Here is a 26,248-nt window from a genome sequence, read left to right as displayed (position 1 = left end):
TTGTGGTCCACGTTGGTACCAATGACTTAGGTAGGAATGGAGATGTGGTCCTGCAGACAGAATTTAGGGAGTTAGGTAGAAAATTGGCAAGCAGGACCTCAACTGTCATAATCTCCAGATTACTCAGAGTGTCACGTACAAGTAATTACAGAAGGAGGATAAGGCAGATGAATGCATGGCTGGAAAGATGGTGCAGGATTCCTGGGACACTGGGACTGGCTGTGGGGGAGATGGCACCTGTAAAAGCTGTAAAAGCACCTAAACTGAGCCAGAACTGAGTTCCCTCTGGGCAATTTTGCTAGTGCTGTTGGGAGGGCTTTAAACTAACTCAACAGGGCTGCAGGAACCGGGAGAGAATATTAGAGAGTAATACCAGTGTGCACAAAATACTGGGAGAGATGGAAAGCACTAGAATAGAGAACAATAAGTTAACAGGCGGAGTTGGAGTAAGGGCGAAAGCAATGAAGTCTAAATCAGGGCTATTCTGCATGTACCTGAATGCACGGTGTATAGTAAATAAGATTAGTGAGTTACAGGTGCAGATTGCCACAAGGAATTATGATGTTTTGGCAATACCAGAGACCTGGCTCAAGGGAGGGCAGGACTGGGTGTTAAATATTCCTGGGTACAAGGTGTTCAGTAAAGATAGGACAGGAAGAAAAGGAGGAGAGGTGGCTGTATTGGTTAAGGAGAGCACTGCAGTGCTGGAAAAAAAGGATGTTCCAGAGGGTTCAAGGACAGAATCAATTTGGCTAGAGCTAAGGAACAAAAAGAGTGCAATTACATTGCTCGGTGTAGTCTATAGGCCACCAACTAGTGGGAAAGATGTAGAGGAATAAATCTGTAGGGAAATTACAGAGATTATAAAGGGGGACTTTAATTACCCAAATATAGACTGGGATAATAGTAGTGTAAGGGGCAGAGAGAGGCAAGAGTTACTAGAATGTGTTCAGGAGAATTTTCTACAGCAGTCTGTGTTCATTCCAACTAGAAAGGAGGCACTGCTAGACCTGGTTCTTGAAAATGAAGTGGACCAAGTGGATCAATAGGGGAACATTTAGGAGACAGTCATCCTTATATCATGAGATTTAGGATGATGGTAGAAAAAGACAATGGGCAATCCAGAGTGAGAATAATTAATTGAGAGAGAGCTGAATTCAATCGGGCAAGAACGGAGCTGGGCCCGATAAACTGGAACCAAAAGTTGACGGGAAAAGCCGTAGCTGAACAATGGGCTATCTTCAAAGAAAGAATGGTTCGGACACAGTCAAGGTATATTCCCTCAAAAGGGAAAGGTAGGGCAAACAAATCTAGACTTCCCTGGATGAAAAAGGATATAGAATTTCAGATAAAGAAAAAAAAGTGTGTTTATGACAGGTGTCAGGTAGGAAATACGATTGAGAACCAAGCTGAATACAGAAGGTTCAGAGGAGAGACGAAGAAGCAAATAAGAGAAGCGAAGTGTGATTATGAGAAAATCTGGCAGCCAACATAAAGGGGAATCACAGTCTTCTAGAGGCACATAAATAATAAAAGAGTGGTAAGATGAGTAAGGCCAATTAGGGACCAAAAAGGGGATTTACACATCAAAGTAGAGGGCATGGCTGAAGTGTTAAATGAATACTTTGTCATCTGTCTTTACCAAGGAAGCAGATGCTCCCCAGGCTATGGTGTCAGTGGAGGAAACTCTGAAGGGTTCAAAATTGATAAGGAAGAGGCATTGGATAAACTGTTGGTACTTAAAGTTGACAAGGCACTGGGACCGGATGAGGTGCATCCAAGGATATTGAAAGAGTGAGAGTGGAAATTGTAGGGCCAGTGGCCATAATCCTTCAGCCTTCCCCAGACTCAGGGGAGGTGCCAGAGGACTGGAGAATTGCAAACATTATGCCCTTGTTCAAAAAGGTTGTAAGGTTAAGCCCAGCAACTACAGACCAGTCAGTTTAACTTCGGTGGTGGAGAAGCTTCTAAGAACAATTATTCAGGATAGAATTAATAGTCACATGGAAAAATTTTCGGTTGATTAGGAAGAGCTAGCATAGATTTCTTAAGGGAAAATTGTGTTTAAGTAACTTGCTGGAGTTTTTTGAAGAGGTAACAAACAGGGTTGTTGATGGCAATGCTGTTGATGTGGTGTACTTGGACTTCCAAAGGGCATTCAATACAGTGCCACACAACAGACCTGTGAGAAAAGTTATAGCTCATGGAATAAAAGGGACAGTAGCAACGTGAATACAAATTGGCTAAGTATTGGAAACAGCGAGTAGTGGTTAATGAATATTTTTCAGGCTGGAGGAAGGTTTGTAATTGAGTTACTCAGGAGTTAGTATTGGGACCCTTGCTTTTCCTGATATATAATAATGATCTAGATCTTGGTGTGCAGGGGACAATTTCAGAGTTTGCAGGTGATACAAAACTTGGAAGCATTGTAAACTGTGAGGAGGATCGTATAGAGCTTCAAAAGGACACAGACAAGTTGATGGATTGGGCAGATAGGTGGTAGATGATATTCAATGCAGAGAAGTGTCAGGTGATTCATTTTGGTAGGAAGAACATGGAGAGACAAAATAAAATAAGGGGTACAACTCTAAAGGGTGTGCAGGAGCAGAGGGACCTGGGTGTGTATATGCATAAGTCATTAAAGGTGGCAGGTTCTGTGGAGAGAGCAGTTAATAAAGCATACAGTATCCTAGACTTTGTTAAAGGGGCATAGAGTACAAGAGCATGGAGCTTGTGCTGAACTTGTATAGGACACTAGTTAGACCGCATATTGTTTATGGCTCTGGGCACCACACTTTAGAAAGGATATGACGCATTGGAGAGAGTGCAGAAGAGGTTTACAAAAATGGTTCCAGTTATGGTCACAGTTTTTTGCTTTTATCCGGTTATGAAGATAGATTGGAGAAATTGGGACTGTTCTCCTTGGAGAGGAGAAAACTAAGAGGAGATTTGATGGAGGTTTTTCAAAATCATGAGGGGGCTGGATAGAGTAGATAGGGAGAAATTGTTCCCGCTCGTAAAAGGATCGAGAATGAGAGGGCACAGATTTAAAGTGATTTGCAAAAAAAGCAAATGAGATGAGAAAAAAATCTTTTACCCACAGTGAGGCGTTCAGGTCTAGAATGCACTGCCTTGCAATAAGCAACATTGAATTTGCCCTCTTAATCATTTGAAGTACCTACATACTTTTTGTGATTCATGTATCAGGATACCCAGTTCCCTTTGCACTGCAGAGTTATGCAATCTTTCTCAATCTAGGTAATATTCTGCTTTTCTATTCTTCCTGCCAAAGTGAACAAGTTCACATTATGCCAGCTGCCAAATTTTTGCCCACCCACTTAACCTACATATATCCTTCTGCAGAATCCTAATGTCCTCTTCACAACTTACTTTCCTATCTATCTTTGGCAACAGCAAATTTAGCAGCCATACATTCAGTCCCTTCATCCAAGTCATTGATATAGATTGTAAATAGTTGAGGCCCCAGCACTGATCCTTGTGGCACTCGAGTCATTACATCTTACCAACCCAAAAAAGACGTTTTTATCCCTACTCTCTGCTTCCTGTTAGCTAACCAATCCTCTAACCATGCTAACATGTTACCCCCTACACCTTGAGCTCTTATTTTGTGTAGTAACCTATGATGTGATACCTTATCGAATGCCTTTTGGAAATCCAAGTACACGACATCTACAAATTTCCCTTCATCAACATTGTTTATTACCTCCTTAAAAACTATAATAAATTAATCAAACACAATTTCCTTTTCACAAAACCTTGTTGACTCTGCCTAATTGCATTAAGATTTTCTAAGTACCTTGCTATAACCTCCCTAATAATAGAGTCTAGCATTCTTCCTTAACAGGTGTTAGGCTAACTGACCTGAGGTTTCCTGCTTTCTGTCTCCCTCTTTTCTTGAGCAGAGGAATTAGATTCACTATTTTCCAATCTGATGAGACCTTTCCGGAATCTAGGTAATTTTGGAAAATTAAAACCAATGCATCCACTATCTCAATAGCCACTTTTTTTTAAGATCCACGATGAAGCCCATCAGATCCTAGGGATTTGTCACCCTTTAGTTCTAACAGTTTCTCAGTACCCTTTCCCAGGTGATTGTAATTGTTTTAAGCTACTCCCTCCCTTTCACCTCTTGATTTATAATTATTTATGTGATAATACTTGTGTCTTCTACAGTGAAGGTAGACACAAAATATCTGTTCAACACAGTGAAGCAGAAGGGTGTACAGAGAGAATCTTAGGACTTACATCTGAGACAGCAGCTCTGCCACTGATGATGAAAGGGAATGAGGGAAGGATGTATACATGACCAGAATTAGGGAAGAGTAGAGCCCAAGACAGGGCATAGCAATGGAGCATATCATGGAGGCCCATATCTTGAACCTTCTAATTTAGAGGCAAGTGTGCTGCCATGGTGACATTGACTTAACTGGGTTAACATTTTGTGTGTAGCCTTCATCACATCCTCTGCCATGCCTCCTTTATTCATACCTCTTTAATCACTTCTGGTCATCTTTCCTAATCCTTCTTGAAAAGTTCGCTTTGGGATCTGATCTCCATGTGAAGTGCCTTGGAGTGTTTTGCCACCTTAACTTGCCTTATAAATGCAAGTTTTTGTTACTATTTTTGTTACTCTTTCAGAAGCCATTCTGCATTTCTGCCTCTTCCCATCTCAAAGCTCATCTCTATTGCAACATGAATCATGTGGGCCTTGTCTCCAGGTAGTAATGCTAACTATCCTCTATACCCCCAGATGCATTTTATCTTGGAAATAAGTACACAGTTTAAAGCACAACCTTTTTATAAAACCAGACATTCCTAACACCTCCCTGAGAGACTTGGAGAATAACGGTCTACCCCAAAATCAAATAGACACTAATGCTATTGTCTACAGGTTTGAAAATATTGCACCTTCTTCCCAGCAAGGCAATATGGGCCCCCCTTTGACCTTTTAAAACCAAGTCACTAAAGCTTGTTGTCAGGCAGAATTCAGAACAGGTCACATGACCCCTTCATTCCTCCATTTTATTCTAAATTAAAAAGAGACAGTCCCAAAATGTACCGATCTTATAAACTTAATTTTTGTAACATACATTAGGGAGGCCCATTGACTTCCAGAAGCATGTACGCTGTTGCGCTTAAATCCAAAATTTGCAGTGGGCCAATCTATGCTACTCCTGAAGCCTCACAACTTCAGTTGATTAGCTGCAGGTTTAAACAGCATGTATGGACCAGGTGAGAATTTGGGCTATGTGTCCACTAATTGCAAACTACTGACAAAGAAAAATTTTAAATTTGGTATTTCTAGGCATTTGGGGCTTCCTTTCATTTCGCAAAAACTTGATGAAGGGTCTTGCATATTAAAATGCATTCATATAAATTAACCTAAGAACATAAATTTGACTTTTTAAAGGGTTTAACAAGAATTCAGACTTTTTTATAATGTAAATGACTTTTTAAATAAATCCAATAAAACTTGTTAAGGTCAACTTGAAAACTTGCTAAAAAGGAAGGCATTTACATTAAAGTCTGATAAATCTTGTTAAGAAGCCAAATCTATGCAACTTTTGACATGGTTTATCAGGTTTTTAAAATGTATGATACTTTTTCTAATGAGTGACCTGATGTCCACAAAATACATATAGGCCAGGATTTTCAGTTTTGATGGGGGGGAGAGCGGGAGCGGGCGCGGGTGGGCATGGACCCGATCGCTGCCCGCGATTGGGTCTGCTCTGCCATTTTACACAGGCGGGCCATTTAAGGCCCGCCCAGCGTATTTGTCGACTCCTGTGGATAGCAGGAGTGTGCGGGCTGCGGCGGGCATACACAGACCGCCAGGTCCAATTGCGACCCAGCAGTCTGTTTAAAAGAAGGTCTGGCAGCCTCCTGTAGGCTGGTGACAATGGCCAGTTCTAGGCCGTACCAGAAGGGTTCGGGTATGCAGGCCAGGCTGGAGGGAAGGCCAGAGGAGCAGGCCAGGCTGTCTATCTCCTCCTTAAATTTATTCAGCGTCCCAGCATTCACTGCACTCTGAGGTAGTGAATTCCACAGATTCATGACCCTTTGAGAAAAGTAATTCTTCCTCATCTCTGATTTAAATCTACCACCCCTTAACCTAAAACTATGGCCTCTTGTTCTAGAATGCCCCACAAGGGGAAACATCTGCTCCACATCTACTTTGTCTGTCCCCTTTAGCATCTTATATACCTCAATTAGATCTCCTCTCATCCTTTTAAACTCTAGCGAGTATAGGCCTAAACTGCTCAACCTCTCCTCAGAAGACAAGCCCCGCATCTCTGGAATCAATCCAGTGAACCTCCTCTGAACCGCCTCCAATGCAACTACATCCTTCCTCAAGTAAGAGGACGAAAACTGTGCACAGTACTCCAGGTGAGGTCTCGCAAATGCCTTGTACAGTTGCAACAACACTTCCCTATTTTTATACTCTATTCCTTTAGCAATAAATGCCAAAATTGCATTTGCCTTCCTTATTACCTGCATACTAGCTTGCAGCGATTCATGCACGAGGACACCCAGATCCCTCTGCACTGAAACATTCTGAAGTTTCTCTCCATTTAAATAATAAGTTGCCTTTTTATTCTTCCATAAAAAGGGATAAACTCACACATATCCACTTAAACTCCATCTATCAAATTTTGGCCCATTCACCTAACCTGTCCGTATCCATTGGTAAATTTCTTATTTCTTCATTGCAACTTACTTTCCCACCTATTTTGGTGTCATCTGCAAATTTAGTTATAGTACCTTCTATCCCTGAATCCAAGTCATTAATATAAATTATAAATAGTTGGGGCCCAAGCACCGAACCCTGTGGCACCCCACTAGTTACAGCTTGCTATCCAGAAAAAGACCCATTTATCCTGACTCTCTGCCTTCTGTTGATTAGCCAATCCTCTATTCAAGCTAATATGTTACCCCTAACTCCATGTGATCTTATCTTGTGTATTAATCTTTTGTGCGGCACCTTATCAAAGGCCTTCTGGAAGTCCAGATATACTACACCTACAGGATCCCCATTATCCACTTTGCTTGTCACATCTTCAAATAACTCTAGCTGATTAGTCACAAACAATTTACTCTTCATAAAACCATGCTGACTTTGACGGATACATTTTGACTTTCCAAATGCCCCATTACTACTTCCTTAATAATGGATTCCAACAATTTCCCAATGACAGATGTTAAACTAACTGGTCTATAGTTTCCTACTTTCTGTCTCTCCCCCCCCCCCGCATTTTGAATAAGGGCGTTATATTAGCATTTTTCCAACCCACTGGAACCTTTCCAGAATCCAAGGAATTTTGGAATATTATAGCCAACGCATCCACTATCTCCGTTGCCACTTCCTTTAAGACCCTGGGGTGTAGGCCATCAGGTCCTGGGGACTTGTCACCCTTTAATCCCAATAGTTTGTACAGTACTTTTTCTCTAGTGATGGTGATTGTTCTAAGTTTCTCCTTCTCTATACCCTCTGCACTACCTGTTTCTATTGGGGTGGTACTGGTGTCCGCCACCGTGAAAACTGAGGCAAAATATTGATTAAGTGTCTCTGCCATTTCTGCATTCCCCACTATTAACTCCCCAGTCTCATCCTCCAAGGGACCAACATTCACTAGCTCCTCTCTTTCCTTTTATATACTCGTAGAAGCTTTTGCTATCAGTTTTTACATTTTGCACTAGTTTTCTTTCATAATTTACCTTTGCTCTTTTTATTTTTTTTTAGTAACCCTTTGTTGATATTTCAACCTGCCACTGACCTTTGCAATTTGGTATGCCTTAGTTTTTGCCTTCATGTTATCTTTAACTTCCTTGCTTAGCCATGGATGCTTTTTCCCCTTCTTACCATCTTTCTTCCTCTTTGGAATATATTTTACTTGGGAGGAATTGAATATCTCCTTAAGTATCTGCCACTGTTCATCAACTGTCCTACCTTGTAGTCTTCCTGCCCAGTCCACCAGGGCCAAATCTGCCCTCATGCCTATGTAGTTACCTTTGTATAACTCCAGAACACTAGTGTGGGACTCAGGTTTCTCACTCTCAAACTGAACTTGGAATTCTAGCATGCTATGATCACTCTTCCCTAAAGGATCCTTTACTATGAGATCATTGATTAATCCCATCCCATTACACGAAACCCAAATCCAGAATAGTGTGCTCCCTGGTTGGTTCCACAACATATTGCTCCAAGAAACAATCTCTAATGCACTCTATGAACTCTCCCTCGAGGCTACCCTTGCTAATTTGATTAGTCCAGTCTATATGCATATTAAAATTACCATGATTATTACTGTGCCTTTCTTACATGCTCCCAGTATTTCCTGGTTTGTACTGTGCCCTACTGCTGAATCACTGTTTGGGGACTTATAGATTACTCTCATCAGGGACTTCTTTCTCTTGCTATTTCTTATTTCTACCCAGACTGACTCTACGTCTTGCTCTCCAGTGCCTATATCATTCCTCACTATAGCACTGATCTCTTCCTTTACTAACAAAGCTACACCACCTCCTTTTCCTTCCTGCCTATCCTTCTGAAACACTGAGTACCCTTGGATACTCAACTGTCACAACTGTTCTCCCTGTAATCACGTCTCAGTAATCGCCACTAGATCATACCTATTTATCTCGATTTGCGCTGTTAACTGATTAGTTTTATTCTGAATGCTACACACATTCAGATACAAAGCCCTTAAGTTTGCCCTATTGTCAATTTTTCCTAATCTTATATGATTCTTTGGTGCAATATGGCGTTCACACACTCTGTCCCTTCCTTTCACTTCTTAGTAACAATCAGCCTCATCACTAACCTGCACTCTTACCCTCTCCTTAAACTTTGATTTTTTATATTTCTATGCAACTGAACCCTCCCACCCACTATTTAGTTTAAAGCCTTACCTACAACCCTAGTTATGTGATTTGCCAGGACACTGGTCCCAGCATGATTCAAGTGGATCCCCTCCAAACGGAATAGATCCCTCCTTCCCCAGTGCTGGTGCCAATGTCCCATGAATTCAAACCCATTTCTCTCACACCAATCTTTGAGCCACGCATTTACCTCTTTAATCTTATTGACCCTGCGCCAATTAGTTTGTGGCTCAGGTAGTAATCTGGAGATTATTACCTTTTTGGTTCTACTTTTTAATTTAGGCCCTAGCTGCTCGTATTCCCTCAGCAGAACCTCTTTCTTCGTTCTACCTATATTGTTGGTACCTAAGTGGACCATGACAACTGGATCTTTCCCCTCCCACTCCAGGTTCCTCTGCAGCCCAGATGAGACATCCTTAACCCTGGCACCAGGTAGGCAACACAGCCTTCGGGACTCTCGATCCTGCCTACAGAGAACAGTATCTATTCCCCTAACTATACCATCCCCGATTAGAACTACATTTCTCTTTTCTCCTCTCACATGAATGGCTCCCTGTACCACGGTGCTATGGTCAGTTTGCTCATTCACCCTACAGTCCCCGCTCTGGTCCACATAGGGAGCAAGTATCTCAAACCTGTTGGATAGGGGCAAGGGCTGAGGCTTCTGCAGTGCTAATTCCTGGATCCCTCTACCTGCCTCACTCATAGTCACACCCTCCTGTCCCTGACTACTGGCCGAATTTAAGGTTGATGGGCTCATCAACTCTGAGCCGGAGTTCCTCGAGCAACCAACATTTGCTACAGATGTGGCCACTAGGAACCACAATGGGGTTCACCAGCGCCCACATCATGCAGCTACAACACATCGCTTGGTCCTGCATCTCTATTTTATTTAATTAGTTTTTCAATTTGTTTTTAAATTTCCTACTGGTCTTTAGTTTATCAATCTGTAAAATATTTCTCCTATTTACCTTTAATCTGAAAGCAAGTTAGAATAGAGATTCAAAATACTCTTTTTAAAATCAACTGAAACTTGCTCTTTCTGCTGAGTTAAAGCATTAGGCCTCCGATCCTGAGCCCCGGTAGTCACCTTTAATCTGAAATCAACTTAGAATAGGTAGTTCAAACTAGCAGTTACTTACTAACCAATGAACTTACGGTTTTCCTGTGATGTCACTCTTTGTTTTTTTCACTCGGCAACATTGAATGCAGAGGACAATCTTCCCAGACTGCTTCATGGCAATGGTGACTGCAGAGGACACCCTTCCCAGACTGCTTCACGGCGACAGTGACTACAGAGGACACCCTTCCCAGACTGCTTCACGGCGACAGTGACTGCAGAGGACACCCTTCCCAGACTGCTTCACGGCGACAGTGACTGCAGGGACACCATTCCCAGACGGCTTCACGGCGACAGTGACTGCAGAAAACACTCTTCCCAGACTGCTTCACGGTGACGGTGACTGCAAAGGACACTCTTCCCAGACTGCTTCACGGCGACGTTGACTGCAGAGGACACTCTTCCCAGACAACCTGGAGGAGCTACAGCTAGGTACATTTTCAGAGCTCCACGACATGTCCTATTCAGGATGCTGAGATGGTGGAACGGGAGCCTCAAGATGTCGTGGCAAAGAACCATCTGCTGCTCTCTAAGCTGCAAATGGTTGCGCCTCCTTGCTATGGAAGGTGGTTCCTAATGTGATGTACGCAGCATGTGTCCACAGGGGCATTGGGAGGGGTGGAGAGCAGGCCTGGTATCTTGGTCTGAACAATCAGCAGCAGCGGGGAGAGGAGGCACCAGAGGCCTGATATGTCCCACTCTGTTGGAGTGTGGTGTGCGTGAGCAGAGTCCATGTGCGATTTGCCCTAATGAATGGTCTTCTGTCTTTTTCAGCAGAAGAACGCTCATAATGCGTCCGAGCATATGAAGACAGGAGCTGGCCAGGCACAGCTCTCCAAATTAAGCCCTTTCGAGCAGGAAGCCCTTGAGCTGGAATGGCACCATGCACCAGGTCTACTGGTGTTAGTGAGGCTGGCGTGGCACGGCCAGGTATTTAAGGCCAACAGTGAGGTCCGCATTGACCTCCCAACAGCCATAGCACTGAAGATTGTTAAATTAGTTATTGTTGCAACATTGTTGGGCCATTGGTTCTGGAAGGTTGAGCGCATAATGAGCCGGGGGGACAGACATGAAGTCTGTCAGTGTGTGCACGTCAACTGACGCACTGTCCTTGTTCTTCCTGTCAGCATCATCAGAGCAGGGCTGGGAGGAGGAGCAGCAGGTGCCCCTTCTCGCACCTGAGGGCCCTGAAGTCTCACCGGTGTCACACCATTTCTGCGAGGAAGGCACCAGCTCAGATACTAGCACCTCAGTGAGAATTCGAACATCGGCTAGTGTCATGAGGCACATCATGGTGAGGGCACATCAGATTTGCTGGAGGAGCTGACAGAGACAGAGTGTGCCCATGATGCCAGCAATCAGAGGACTGCAGGGGACGAGGCACATGCTCAGTCGGTGCCTGATGATGTGCCTCTGGAGCAGCAGGTGCAGGAAATGCGGCTGGGTGTGAGGGAGCATCTGGGGGAGATACATGAGGCTCTGCTTGGCTTGGTCTCTGTGGTGGAGGATTCTACGCGGACGATCGCCGAGGCAATGAGCCACATGTCTGAGCGCCATGTGTCCTTCACGGAGAGAGTGGTGATTCTCGTGGAGAGCCTCCACCAGGAGACCCGCCAGGGCTTTCTGGGGACGCACGCTGGCCAGCAAGCCCTCACATCGGCATTGACCTCAGATAGTCAGTGCCAGTGTGGGAGAAGGTGTGGGCATCAAGCTTCCCAGCTCACTGCCCATCCATCCACGAGGTCCGAGGCAACCTCACATTGGCGCAGCAGCTGCCTGTTGTCTCTGCGGGCTCCTCTCAGGGCGCTCCAGATGAGGGCACCAGCTCCTCCGCCCCTCTCCCAGTAACTGTATCATCTGGTGAGGCTGCGACGACTGGGGAGATGCCAGCTGTGGAACTGGCAGCTCCCTCCCAGGCGGGGCTAGCACAGGCTCCATGGGCCAGAGGATGGCCATCAAGGTCATCGAGGCCAACGGGACAGCAGAGTCATCAGGCTGGCTCAGATGCCACTCAAAGCGATGGTGCAGCACCAAGATGGAGCACCCTTAAAAGCATAAGGCACATTAGGGACACCATGGATTTCTCACTGGTGCTTTTCTGTTGGCCCAAGATTAGGTCCTTATGATTTATTTTGGATTGTTTACACTATTGTTTAATAATTGTGAGAACGTCTGATTCATCCATTAAATGCCAGATGTGTGACCATGGCTGAGGGTGGCTCGTTTCTTCTGCATGTGTACGTTTAAGAAAAGTGTCATGAGTGTTTATTTGGAGATTCATCTTTATGTACAAGGCCCTTTGTTTCTGCTGATGACCTGGCAGATTTTGCCCTTAGGTGTTGACGATCGAGGCGTCAGCCCAGGCTTGTCCTGATGATCCATCTGTGTTGTGCTAGCTGAAGGTTCCTTGGATTAAAGCATCCTGGGTGTCCTTGCCTCCTTGGAGTAGTCCCCGGTCAGCGTCTATCCGCTCAGCATTTCCCTGTGCATGTTCATCCTTGGAATCACTGCTGAACTCATCGGGCTGAATATTCCCCCCATCAGGGGGAATGTTGATGGACGGGCGCATATGGGCGCGCTTCCGATCTGCGCCCCGATCAGAGGCACGGTGCCATTTTACGTCGGCGTGCCAATTAAGGCCCACCCAGTGTGACATCCGCACAGAAGCGCTGTGCACTCCCTGTGCAGGCGGGGGGGGGTGGGGGTTGTGGGGGGGAGATCCCAAAATCGAGGGTGCGCTCTTTCCCGCATGCGCACGAGAGAGCGCGCTCATCTCACCTTGGTGAGTCCGCAGCTGGAGTACTGTTTGCAGTTCTGGTCGCCACATTATAGTAAGGATGTGATTGCACTGGAGGGGGTGCAGAGGAGATTCACCAGGATGTTGCCTGAGATGAAACATTTAAGTTATGAAGAGAGGTTTGATAAACTTGGGTTGTTTTCATTGGATCGAGGTGTACAAGGTTATGAGGGGCATGAGCAGGGTGGAGAGGGAGCAGCTGTTCCCCTTAGTTGAAGGGTCAGTTATGAGGGGAAATAAGTTCAAGGTGAGGGGGAGATGTGAAGAAAACCTTTTTTACCCAGAGGGTGGTGACGGTCTGGAATGTGCTGCCTGGGAGGGTGGTGGAGGCAGGTTGCTTCACATCCTTTAAAAAGTACCTGGATGAGCACTTGGCATGTCATAACATTCAAGGCTATGGGCCAAGTGCTGGTAAATGGGATTAGGTAGGTAGGTCAGGTGTTTCTCATGTGTCAGTGCAGACTCGATGGGCCGAAGGGCCTCTTCTGCACTGTGTGATTCTGTGATCTCCCTGAGGCTAAGTGCAACCTCAGGGAGATCGGCTGTACATGTAAAAAAGATAAAAATAGAAAAGTAAAATTTCCCTTACATGTCCCCTCATGTGACAATGTCACATGAGTTGGGACATGTCCATAATTTTCACAAAATCTTTATTAAAATTTTTTGAAGCCTACATGAAACTCATCCTGCCTGTGGATGAGGTTTCATGTTTTTTCTAGTTCCCACCAGGGCTCCTGGCCTACCCGCCAACCTTAAGGTTGGACAGGTCCTTTAATTACTTAATTGACCCTGTCAATGGCCTCAATTGGTCATTGACAAGTCGCGAGCACGCAGCTGATTTTGCTGCGCTCCCACTTTCCTGAAAATTTAAATCGGGCACGGTGACATCGGGAGCTCCCCCCGACATCACCGCACGTCATTTTACGCGTCAGCGAGCAGGCCCCTCCCCCGCTCGCCGACTTTCAAAATTCAGCCCATTGTGTGCACCCACAGCCACTGCGTCGATGCCTTCATCATCCACAGCATCCCCCTTTTCCAGCACAAGATTGTTGAGAGCGCAGCATGCGACCACTATCACCGAGAGACGATCTGGGGGGTACTGGAGTGCGCTTCCTGAATGGTCCAGGCAACGGAAGTGCATCTTGAGAAGACCAATGGCTCTCTCCAACACAGCCCTAATGGTGCCGTGGCTCCTATTGTAGCGCTGCTCAGCTTCTGATCTTGGATGGCGGAGAGGCTTCATGAGCCACCTTCTGAGGGGATAGCCCTTGTCACCCAGCAGCCATCCATCAAGCCGGGCTGGAGCACCGAAGAGCCCCAATACCTGGGAGTGTCTGAGGATGTAGGGGTCGTGGGAGCTGCCTGGGTACCTTGCACAGACTTGTAGAATCAGCATCCTGTGATCACATACTATCTGCACGTTCATGGAGTGGAAGCCCTTCCTGTTGACAAAGGCACCGGACTCACCTGTTGGCGCCTTGATGGCCACATGTGTACAGTCTATAGCACCTTGGTCGTGGGGGAAGCCAGCAATGGCCACGAAGCCTCTGGGTTGCCTGGTCCCAACGGAAGTGGATGAAGGTCAGTGCATGCCTGAAGAGAGCGTCTGTAGCCTGCTTGACACAAGTGTGGACAGCCGATTGGGAGACAGCGCTAAGATCGCCCACCGAGGGAGCCAGAGGCATAGAAGTTGAGGGCAGCTGTGAACTTCAGAACCACTGGCATGGGACGTTCACCCACACAGGGGAGATCTCAGGCCTAATCATCTGACAGATATAGTTCACTGTTTCCCTTGAGGTAGCTGCTTCACCGCCTGCATACCCTGGCAGCAGGATAGTGGCGTCTTTTGCGGTCCCTTCCACCTTGGACTACCTCTTGGTCCTGCGCCTGTACTTCCAAAAGTGGCTCCCCTGGAGGCTGAATGTGCACTCCTGGCCTCCTCCTCCTTCTAACCCTCCCTTCCTCCTCAGAGGAGCTGCTTCCAGTGGACAGATCAGATCCCTTACCCAGGCTAAGAGAAGGTTTACTGAAACCTGCAGGCCCGGAAGAGATTCCTCACTGCAGAGTGCTGACCTGAAGGTTAAGAGTCCAGAAAATGCTGCTGGGATGTGTTCTGAAGTACTGCAGATCACACTTTCTCCAATAAATACTTCACAGACCAGATTCACAACCCCAATGAGCCCTCTTATCCTGCTTGTGGATGAGGTTAATAGAAATGTCTCCTACCCACCTGCTCGTTGTGCCCATGCGCAGACCCGAAGATCGCACAGGCGCCGAAAAATCGGTGTCAGTTGAAGACTAAAGAGCCGGCGAAATATCGCGATGGCGCACGGTGATGACAGGATGCTCGCCCAATGTCACTGCACATCATTTTACACACAGACATGCAGGGCCCACCTCCCGCATGTCAAACGAAAAATTCTGCCCGTAAAATTGATTCCGGTCAAAATTATTGTGCTTTGAAAAAATAGATTTAAAATTTTAATTTTGTAAAATGATTCATATCAAATAAATCTTCTTGAATGCTTTGTTCCAAGCACTTTTTAATGTTCATATAGATTTTGTGGTTCAGTGACTGCCCGGTGTTTTCCCCTGTACTACACAGCACTGCCGGGCCTCAGGCCTTACTGAAGCCAACAAGAGGATAGGGAAATCATCCCTCCTTCAACCTTAAATGTTAACCGTTGGGATTGTGATATATAGGCAGATTTGTAGTTTGATTTGAGATCAGTGGCAAGCACCTCTGGACTTTCTGTTTTAGCGTCAATGCAACAATAAAGTCATTGTAAAAATACACATTTGTTGTAATAGGGTGTTTTAATATAAATAGTGCTATAGAAGACTTTGAAGTATCTTTCACACAAATAGGGAAGGTTTACCAAATGTTTTTCAGTAAAACCTTTAAAATCAATGAAACATTTATTTATTCATCACGAGATGGATTGGGCGAATTGCATTACCTGTCTGAATTTGAGGCCACGCATCGAAAAGCTGTGGTCTATCACAAAGATGACATTCTTAGGTGCTCTTGTTAGATTTGCAGGTGCAAAATGGTGGACAAAGTAGCCACTCACAATCTGAAATAACATTTATGAGGCAATTGGCAAAATGTTACACAACGTGAACAAATTGAAACTATTTCAAATTGTCATCTAATCACCTGTACTTCACCACTAGGCAGATCTCTATTGACTTCATACTGTATGATGAAGTCTCCGCCCATCAGTGTTTCACTGCAATCAGGACATTTTTGCTGTTGCTCCAGGGTTGGTTTGAAGGAAAAATGAGCCTAAATTGAGTTTGATTTTAGATTTCAGTTATTCCATTCTGAAAATTCCAATAAAGGAAATGTTAAAGATGCCTCTGTCAAGTTCAGAATTGCATACCTTTGTTACAGTTCTATTCTTCACCACAGCTTGTTCCAGGTCATTGGCTAAAAAATTTCCATGAACATTGAGGAAGGCAATGCCCTTTGGTTCAAAAATATGGGCATCAATCTAAAAAAAAAACACAAATATCAAGGAATTTAATAATTTTATTGTATGTCAAGTTATAGTTAAAACATTTTAGTTATAAAATATTAAATAACCATTTTACCTGGAAATGGCTGACAAGCTGCATAGGTCTTACTCTGAGGATCATCTCATATTTCCCCAATTTGCGCTTTAATAATTCTTCATAAGTTACTTCAAAAGTAACTTTTTGGGCTGGTGCAACATTTACTGATATTTTAAATTTCTCAATTTTTCTTCTGGATGCTCTTTGTACACCAGAAAACAAGTAGAAGTTAAATGAAAGGAGTTATCAAGTAGTGGTGCCTTTGAGAACAGATCATGAAAATAATTCAACCTGGAAAGCTTGTCACTCCTGAGCTCTTTGGGGTGAGGGTAGGGTTATGAACCATGTTTCCACATCACCTCGCTCACCTCCGTATCCACCACGCCCACCCCGTATATATTTCACATACCTTAATATTCTCTGCCAATTATTCTGTAATTATACGAGTATAATTTAGCCCTTACTTTACCAAACCTGCAGTCTGTCCCCTGGCAACTGCAGCCTTGTACTGTTGCTGAGCAGCTTCTTTTTCCTTCACATCTCCAGGGTACTTCACTCCATCTATAGTCCTACAGAGGAAGGCAACAGAAGAATGAATTAGCAAACTAGAATGAAACTCACTATTAAATCCATTATTAGCCATACCCATAGCTTGGGCAGGTGGGAGAGAGGTTAAAGAAGGAATAAAGTTAATTTTCCACAATATTTTTCTGTGAATAAACTGGCCCATTAGGAGAACAATTCAACTTGCATGGTTTTTAGGCTGGGTATTTTCTGTACACTTATCTACAATGCTTGAAATGTTGCAATACAAACAATTGAGAATTCAATCTCTTAACAATTTACATTTAATAGAATCAAATCCTTTAAAAAAGATACCATGAACATCAGTTCTGTTTCTTCAGATTGGGTTATCAGCTTTAAGTAAACTTTGGTGGGCTTAATTCATAATTACATTCACTTGAGGCAAATATGTAAGGTTAATTTGGGTTTTGGGAATGTGTGCGCTAGAATTATTAAACAAAACATTTCTTCAGTAATCCAAACTAAAATGGGTCAAAACATTCACTTAGATCAAAAATACACTGAAACTGTTTATAGTTATGGATATGTCACTCCGAAATTAATTTGTGCAGTCATTTTAATCTTTTTAAAAACTAATTTGAGTGATACAATAATTGTATCAAAGTGCCTTACACTTAATATGCAAATCAAGTGTGTCTGAAGCACAATCTTTTATAATATTTCATTCAACCCTGAAAGTAGCAGTGCATTACCTGATTTGTCTAAATGACAATGAATTTTCATTAGCTTTACATAGTGTTATTAATTTAATGGAAAGTTGGAAAAAGATCAGATGCATTGGAAATTTATTTTTTCTAAAATGCTGACTTGATAGTCTTCTGATGGTGCATATTCTGATGATGCATAGTTAAGAGAGGCAGCAGCAGAAAGTGGGCCTGTTAACAGTACTCAAACTGCACTCTTGTCCTAGTCTCATTAGCATTATGACCTTCATAGTGCACGATGCAGTCTCATGATGTGGTTAGGGGAAAAAAAATCACAGCAGCCTGCGAAGCTGATTTTCTGAGGTACCTCATTCAATTCCAGCTCTATATTTTTTCTTATTCATTCACAAGATGTGTGCATCATTGGTAACGCTAGCATCTATTGCCCATTCCTGTATGAACGAGTGGCTTGCTAGGCCACTTCAGAGGGCAATTAAGAGTTAATCACGTTACTGTGGGTCTAGAGTCACATATAGGCCAGAAGAATGGAATGGCCTATTCTCTAAAAGGCATTAATGAAGCAGATGGATTTTTGCAACAATCCAATAGTTTCATGGTCTCCATTAATGAAACTAGCTTTTTGTTCTAGGTTTATTTAATTAACTGAATTTAAATTCACAAACTGACATGGTGGGATTTGAACTCACATTTCCAAATTATCAGCCCAGTAAGATAACAGCCAATCTTGGAAAGTCTCAGGTTCATACTCAGTTCTCAGCAGAGTGGAACTATCCTAGCTTGGTTCCATTCTCATCTATCAATTCACAGCCAGAGAATCATCTGCAATGGCTTCTCCTCCCAATCCCATAATTTTACGTCTGGAGTTCCCCAAGGATCTATCCTTGGCCTTTTTTAAATCATTGTTTGTGGCATGTCAGCATGACTGGTAAGACAGCAGTTATTGCCTATCCCCAGGTGTCCTTGAAAAGGTGGTGGTGAGCAGTCTTCTTGAACTACTGCTGTCCATGTGATACAGATACACCAATACTGCTGTTAAGAAGGGGGTGACAGGATTTTGACCCAACAACAGCGAAGGAATGGAAATGTATTTTCAAGTGAGGATGGTGTGTGACTTAGAGCAGAATGTGCAGGAACTGGTGTTCCCATATACCTGCTGCCAGTTGCAGGTTTGGAAGGTTACATCAAAGGAATCTTGGCGAGTTACTGCAGTAAATCATATAATTGGGACACATTGCTATTGCTGTGCATCAGTGGTGGGGGGAGTAAATGTTGAAGGTGGTGAATGGCGCAGCAATCAAGCAGGCTCCTTTATCTTGAATGGTGTCGCACTTCTTGCGTGTTGTTCGAGTTGCACTCAGGCAAGTGGAGAATATTCCATCACATTTGTGCCTTGTAAATGGACAGATTTTGGGGAGTCAGGACGTGAGCTATTCACCTCAGAATTCCATCTCTAACCTGCTCTTGCAGCCACAGTATTTATGTAGCTGGTCTGGTTAAGTTTCTGGTCAATGATGATCCCCAGAATGTCAATGTTGTGGGATTTAGGGATGGTAATGCAATTGAATGTCAGGGGAAGATGGCCAGATTCTTTCTTGTTGGAAATGGTCATTGCCTAGTGCAAATATCAATTATCAGCCCAAGTCTGAGTGTTGTCCAGGTCTTGCTGCATGTGAGCAGAGACTGATTCAGTTTCTGAGGAGTTGCGAATGGAACTGAACATTGTGCAATATCAACAAACATCCCCAATTCTGACCTTATGATGGACAGAAAGTCATTGATGAAGCAGCTGAAGATGGTTGGGCCTAGGACATTGCCTTGAGGAACTTCTCCTGTGATGTCCTTGGGCTGAGATGATTGGCCTCCAACAACCACAATTATCTTCCTTTGTGTTAGGCATGATACTTCCATTGTTCCACCACCATTCGTGACTGTATGTGGCAAGTCTGCAGAACTTTGATCTGATCCGTTTGTTGTGGAACTGCTTAGCTCCATCTATAACATGCTGCTTCTGCTGTTTAGCATGCATGTAATCAATACATGTAATCCTGCATTGTAGCTTTAACAGGTTGACACCTGATGTAATGCCAGGCATTTCTTCCATGCTCCTCACTGAATTAGGTTTGGTCCCTTGGCTTAGTGATACTGGTAGAGTAAGGGATGTAGCTGGGTCATGAGGTTACAGCTTAGGCAATCAGCAGAAACAGAATTGTTTTCAACCACACAGTGCCTCTTGGATACCCAGTTTTGAGCTGTTAGTTCAGCTGTAAATCTATCCCATTTTATACTGTAGTAATGTCACACAATATGGTTGAGGGTGTCCTCAGTGTGAAGATGAGACTTTGTTTCCACAAGGACTGTGCGGTAGTTGTCCAACCAATACGATCACGGACAGTTGCATCTGTAACAGTTAGATTGGTGAGGATAAGATCAAGTAGGTTTTTCCCTCATGTTGCTTCACTCACCGCTTGCCGCAGGTCCAGTCTGGCAACTATGTTGTTCAGGACACAGTCAGCTTTGCCAGTAGTAGTGCTACTGATTTAGGTTTGGTGATGGGTATTAGAGTCCCCTCCAGAGTACACTCTGTACCCTTGCTATACTCGGTGCTTCTTCCAAGTGGTGTTTAATATGGAGTGCACTGATTCATCAGCTGAGAGAGGGCGAGGTAGGTAGTTATCAGCACAGGATATCTTTCTCATTTTGACCTGATGCTGAGACATCATGGGATCTGGAGCCAATGCTGAGGACTCTCAGGCTCACTTCCTCCTGACTATATACCACCATGCTCTGCTGTCACTTCTGATGGATGTCTCCAGTCTGGATCTGTTGGGGCAGTTCATACTCAGGGATGATGATGGAGGAGTCTGGGACACTGGCTGAGAGTGTGACTGGTCTGTGGGACAACCCTCCCAATTTTGGCACAACTCCTCAGATGTTAGTGAGGAGGGCTTTGCAGGGTTGGCTAGGCAGGGTGTGCATTTATCAGCGCCACATCATCCATCTGCTTCATTTTATTTTCTGTGGCGGTTTGGTACAACCGAGTGGCTGCCCATTTCAGAGAGCAACTTGCTGTGGGTTTAGATGCGCATGAAGGTCAGACCAGGTAAGGACAGCAGATTTCCTTCCCTAAAGGACATCAGATAAAGATATAATGATATAAGTGGAAGCATTTGTTGTTAAGTAGCTTGGAGTTTTATGTTAAGTGTGTTATATAAAGGTAAGTTGTTGATCTGATAAAAGGTCATCAAACTGAATATGAACATTGTTTGTCTCTCCATAGATACTGCTTGACTTTTAAATATTTGCCACATTTTTGGTTTTTATTTCAGAGTTTTAGCAACCACAATATTTTATTTTTATGTAAGTTGTTCTTTTTAAGCACATTATGAAGAATTTCACTCATTATCCTTTCTTAAGTAAGTTTTTTCCTTTCCTTTTGATCCAATCTTATTTAACTATTCATTTTTCAGCACTAATGAAGGGGCCCATTCCCAAACATTCACTTGTCTGTCCTAGCCAACAATTATGATTGACTTACAGTATTTTTCCAACATTTTCTTCAGATATAGTGTACATTTTTAAAAAATTTTATCTGAATTAACTTCCAGCTTCAGATTTTTAAAAAAAACTTGTGCATTTTCAACAGCAAGAACTACCATTTATATAGCATCTTTAACATTGTAACATATCCCAAAGCACTTCACTGGAGTGTTGAACAAAATTTGATGCTGAGCCACGTAAGGAGATATTAGTTCAGGTTGATCATGGAGGTGGGCTTAAAGGAGTGTCCAATATGTTTTGTTTTTATCTCTCAATTATGTATGCCTGCTACTTCTGGGGCTATACAAAAATGAATTTCACTTAAATCAGCAAAATCGCAAGCTAGAATGTGAGCCATCTGGTGCACTTGTTTAACTCTGGGTCAAAATAGAGCCCAGATCATGCACAGAAATGCAAATGGCCAAACAAATGCTTAACAGATATGTGTACAGGGGCCACTTGAGTATGTTACTGTGACCAGAGAACAAAAAACCAGCTCGCTATTTACAATTCGTGACACTGTAATGCTTACATATAGGGATTAATTATAACCATTAACTAGCTAGTATTAAGTATAATCTGCCTCCATTCTAACTCTAACCTCAAGCACAAATCACCTTGCAAACTCAGAAATTAAAAAAGAAATCTCCATTTTTCATTTCTCAGTTTACAAGCTGTAAGTGAAGCAGCTCCTGTTTAAGATTGCACTGATCATCAGTTTGGGCTGTACCTTGTTTCTAAAACTGCCTGACTGAAAAATGTGAAAATAAAAGGAGTGCATTACACCACTACCTGCAAAAGCTAGTTGCATCATTCTACAATTCCAAAAAAACATAATTAGAAATCACACAAGTACACTTGCTACGTATGTTGCCCACCAAGTGCTTTGTCCATGCTCATTACGGACAGCCATCTATAATGGCATTAACCATTTGGCATCACCAGAGATGTCAATTACAATTAAAATGTGTTAAATGCTTTGGCTATTTTGTGCAGCTCAGTGCTTACTGATTTAAAAGTGCTGCTGATTTCGGTAAAGTCAAGTCTTCAATGTGCTTAAAGACTCCACTTTTTGACTGACTCTTGTAATTATTAATAGTGTGAATAGCTGATGGAGATTTCAGGAAGCTTCAATCAGTTGTTGGCACTGTTAACAGCTACACAAGGCAGTCAGAAAGTGGAGAATTCAAGCAACTTCATTCTGGCGGTTTTACATTGCACCACATATAATGGGAAAATTGCGTTAGCAAAATCGGTGCGATTTTGTTGTATTTGGAAATTTGTTTGAAGTTACTTTTGATTAATGTGCATTAACAGTTAAACTGGTTTTTCAACCCACTGCGCATTGCTGAATCATATAGTTCCTCATGATAAGTGAACTTTCACATTTTGGAATAACTACTTTAGGATATATGAACACGTGCACATATATTTTTCACAAGAGCCTTTGTGCTACTTTTAAATAATTTCCTCAGTTAGTCTAATGAACCATAAAAATGAACATTAGCAAAAAAAACGGTTATGAAGATTGGCAGTAGGAGAGTCAACATGAGAAACATGTTTCCCTTTAAATCTGTTGTGTTTGTTTTGATAGTAACTATGTACCATTATTAACAGAGGTTTAAATAAAAAAAATCACCTGTGGGTACAGACCTACTCTTGTTCAAAATGAGGCCAATGTTAGTCCATCTTTTGCTAGTTTCGGTTCCGACATTGATATCAGCTGATTTTATAATCACAAAATCAGAGGACCATGGGATAATGTATAACCTATGTTCAAAATGTAGTTGTTTTGGATATATTTAAAATTATGACTAACATAAATTTTTGTTTTTTTAATTAATGTGGTAGGATGTGTATGGAAGCCTTTCACCAAACCATCAGCCATTAAAAATGAAATGTTTAATCATTGAAAGTTAATCCTCTATTTATGGATTTCTTTGCAGTTAGTAATTCAATCCTACAAATCTCAAATGTTGAATCATTCACCAATCAAGTATTACCTTAGAAACGAGCTATTAGAAACTCAATGCCACAAACACCTCATCATAACAAACCCTTTTCTCCATTCACTGGTGAAGCCCCATTCCAGGAACACCAGAACTTAAATATTGATTAAAATAAACTGCTTTGTATATCCTGCTGTGATTTCTGTAATCAGAGTTGACCTCATTTTGAACAAGAGTAGGTCTGTAGCCACAGATGAATTGCTTTATTTAAACCTCTGTTAATAATGGTACATATTTACTATCAAAACAAACGCAACAGATTTAAAGGCAAACAACATGTTTCTCATGTTGACTCTCCTACTGCCAATCTTCATAACCGTTTTTTTTGCTAATGTTCATTTTTATGGTTCATTAGACTAACTGGGGAAAGTATTTAAAAGTAGCACAAAGGCTCTTGTGAAAAATATATGTGCACATGTTCACATATCCTAAAGTAATTATTCCAAAATGTGAAAGTTCACTTATCATGAGGAACTGTATGATTCAGCAATGCGCAGTGGGTTGAAAAACCAGTTTAACTGTTAATGCGCAATAATCAAAGTAACTTCAAACAAGTTTCCAAATACAACAACTTTCATTTCTGTAATAGGCCTTGTGCAGGAAAATATCTGCATATTTTATGTATCAGGAAAATGATACTGTAAACACAGAGGATGGAGAGGGGAGAATAAATATATGGCACAAATAACATATCCTGCCAAGTCCTTTGTGTTGCTGTTGTGTTGTGGAGAGATTTGTCACAGACATTACAGTAGGCAAAGGACATTTGCTTCTTCATCCAACTAGGGTTTCCAACCCTCCAGGATTCACCTGGAGTCAACCTCAACTGAGGATTAATCTCCTGGACACTGTTATGAGCACCAGAAAGGAAAAAGGGGGGCTTAAAAATTATTTTGGTCATATTCTTTGAATAAGTTTATTAATTATCAAAATATTGGAAGTAGGAAAATTGGCCTTTGACTATGTAGACCTGTTGAAGATGGGAGGTCTTGTAATAAATCCTAAAGAAATAGGTCCATCCAGAGTGTACAACCCCACATCTGACAGTACGCTATCTGCAATTTTTAGTTTGCAGACAAATCAGAACACCCAGCAATTACCCTACAGAACTATGCCACAAGATTTAACGTTTTTAAACAAAAACAAACTTTACTGTATTTAAAGAGAAATTAAACAAAGCTAACACCACGAGCTTAACATTGTAGCTCATAAAGACTTATGCTATAAACTCAGTTCTACGTTTTACTTACACTTCCGTTCAGGAAGCCAACCACTGCCCGCAATCAGGGCCGGAAGGCAATTTCACGCTGGTGGGCCAATTAAGGCCCACCCAGCGTGAAACACGAGCGACAGCGCTCAGCAATGCCTGTGCAGAAGGGGGGGCGGGGGGCGGGGGTGCGAGCTGGGTAAGTGCGATGTTCATGCATGCGCATGAGTGCATGTATCATAATCTCCCTGAGGCACAGAGCTGTCTCAGGGAATGAAGAGATATGATATGAGATAAGAGTTCCCTTACTTTATGAAATCTTGAAGGTTCATTCACTCTTCCTGGGACCAACCCAAAAGTATGCCACAGCCCTCCAGAACTCACTTTAATTCTCCTCAGTGTTCCAGCTATCCTCCAAGGTAAGATTCTATGGTGGTCCTTCCATTAGGCTTTTGGCTGTTATGACACAGCCGATGGTAAATGCGGACCCGTTCAAATCCCAGAGGGAAATTTGAAATAGCTGTCACGACTACTTTTCAATTTGTATAAATTTAGAGATGAGTGCCTTGAATTCCATAGTAATACGACCACCAAGTCTTAAAGGTTTTTATAAAACTAGATTAAACATTTATTAATAAAAGTGATTTTAAATACATATATAGTTCTACAAATTACTACTATGATAACTCCCAAATCCCCCAATCAATCTAACTCCCTGTTAAACTTTCGTTAAGGCAACAGTAAGACACATAAGGCAGGATTTCCCCCATGTCAGCTGGGGTTGGCGGGGGCAGTCAGGAAGCCAACCACTTGCCTGTGATCAGGTCCCGGGGGGCGGGGGGTGGGGTTGGTGGGGGGGGTTGGAGAGAGTCGGAAGGCAATTTCATGCTGGTGGGCCAATTAAGGCCCACCCAGAGTGAAACATGAGCAACAGTGCTCAGCACTGCCTGTGTGGGTGGGATGGAGGAGTACAAGCTGGGTAAACGCGACGCTCGTGCATGCGCATGAGTGTGTGCTTCATAATCACACTGAGATGCAGAGCTGCCTCAGAGATGTGAAGAGATATGAAAAAAAAATTTTTAAATGCAATGAAATATGTCCCCTCATTCAGGGACATGTTATTAATGAAAAATTAAAGTTTTTATTTTAATTTTATTTGCCTTTGGAAATCTCATACAGCCCGTGGATGAGGGTTCAAAAAAAATGCAAAGTCTGCTGGGCCTTTTCACCTGCCCGCCAACCCTGCCAATCGTTAGGTTGGACCGGGAACAAAAAAATTAAGTTAATTGATTACTTGATGTCCTTAACAGGCCTTTTAATTGTCAGTGGGTGCACTGCCGGCTCCAGCTGAACTATCACGCGACTGCACGTTGACGTCAGCACAATCGGCCGATGTCGACATGTGTCATTTCATGCTCGAGCAGGTCAGACGTGCACCCGGCCACTGAGCAAAAATTTCTGCCCGTAGATTTTAAAAGACCCAGGCAAAGAAACATGATATCCTGAACAAGATGAATTCCATTTGAGTTTCCTTAACTTCAGTCCTTTGAAAACAGCAGCTTGAGGCATAGGTGCTGAAGGCTTTTCACACACTTGTAAGATCTTAAAAAGATCTTTGCTCCTTTATATATATTTTCCCCTTCGAATGCAAATACCCATTGTTTCACTATGTCTTTGGTCTTTATCTCCTTGATAATAAAACCTTCTCATAGCACTAGTAATCTTTGGGAAAAATAAACACACTGCTTCTAAACTTCACCTGGCTAGTTGACACATTAACCCCTACTTTGAAAACAATCTAGAGTGGTTTATTTCAAAATGCAAGTGTTGCCCTTGACACCTATATTTTTAAACTTCCCCATGTTTATC

General features: G+C 42.8%; 2 protein-coding genes across 2 annotated transcripts in view; one reads left to right on the top strand and one right to left on the bottom strand.

The window, feature by feature from the left end:
* The window catches only part of si:dkey-32e6.3, a 93,302-nt gene that overhangs the window by 2,127 nt on the left and 64,927 nt on the right, over nt 1-26,248 (top strand). The gene's annotated exons all lie outside the window — the stretch shown is intronic.
* Nucleotides 15,749-21,199, bottom strand: LOC121279982 (inter-alpha-trypsin inhibitor heavy chain H3-like). The gene is made up of 6 exons (XM_041191604.1): nt 21,162-21,199; nt 16,841-16,945; nt 16,416-16,578; nt 16,205-16,315; nt 15,979-16,107; nt 15,749-15,895 (listed from the first exon to the last, which is right to left on the bottom strand). Exons 1-6 carry the CDS (start codon nt 21,197-21,199, stop codon nt 15,749-15,751), a joined length of 693 nt encoding a protein of 230 aa, XP_041047538.1.

The sequence above is a fragment of the Carcharodon carcharias genome, chromosome 7 (genome assembly GCF_017639515.1).
Source record: "Carcharodon carcharias isolate sCarCar2 chromosome 7, sCarCar2.pri, whole genome shotgun sequence".
NCBI classification, from domain to species: domain Eukaryota; kingdom Metazoa; phylum Chordata; class Chondrichthyes; order Lamniformes; family Lamnidae; genus Carcharodon; species Carcharodon carcharias.
Note: the sequence above shows the minus strand (reverse complement) of the source record. Positions and strands in the feature narration are given on the sequence as shown.

Excerpts from the sequence above, each read along its gene's own strand:
- LOC121279982 (XM_041191604.1), bottom strand. The coding sequence starts at position 21,199 with ATGTACACTATATCTGAAGAAAATGTTGGAAAAATACT. Across the intron at positions 16,946-21,161 it reads GAAAATGTTGGAAAAATACT|GACTATAGATGGAGTGAAGT; the intron begins GTAAGTCAATCA and ends CTTCCTCTGTAG. Across the intron at positions 16,579-16,840 it reads CAGACTGCAGGTTTGGTAAA|AGCATCCAGAAGAAAAATTG; the intron begins GTAAGGGCTAAA and ends TGGTGTACAAAG.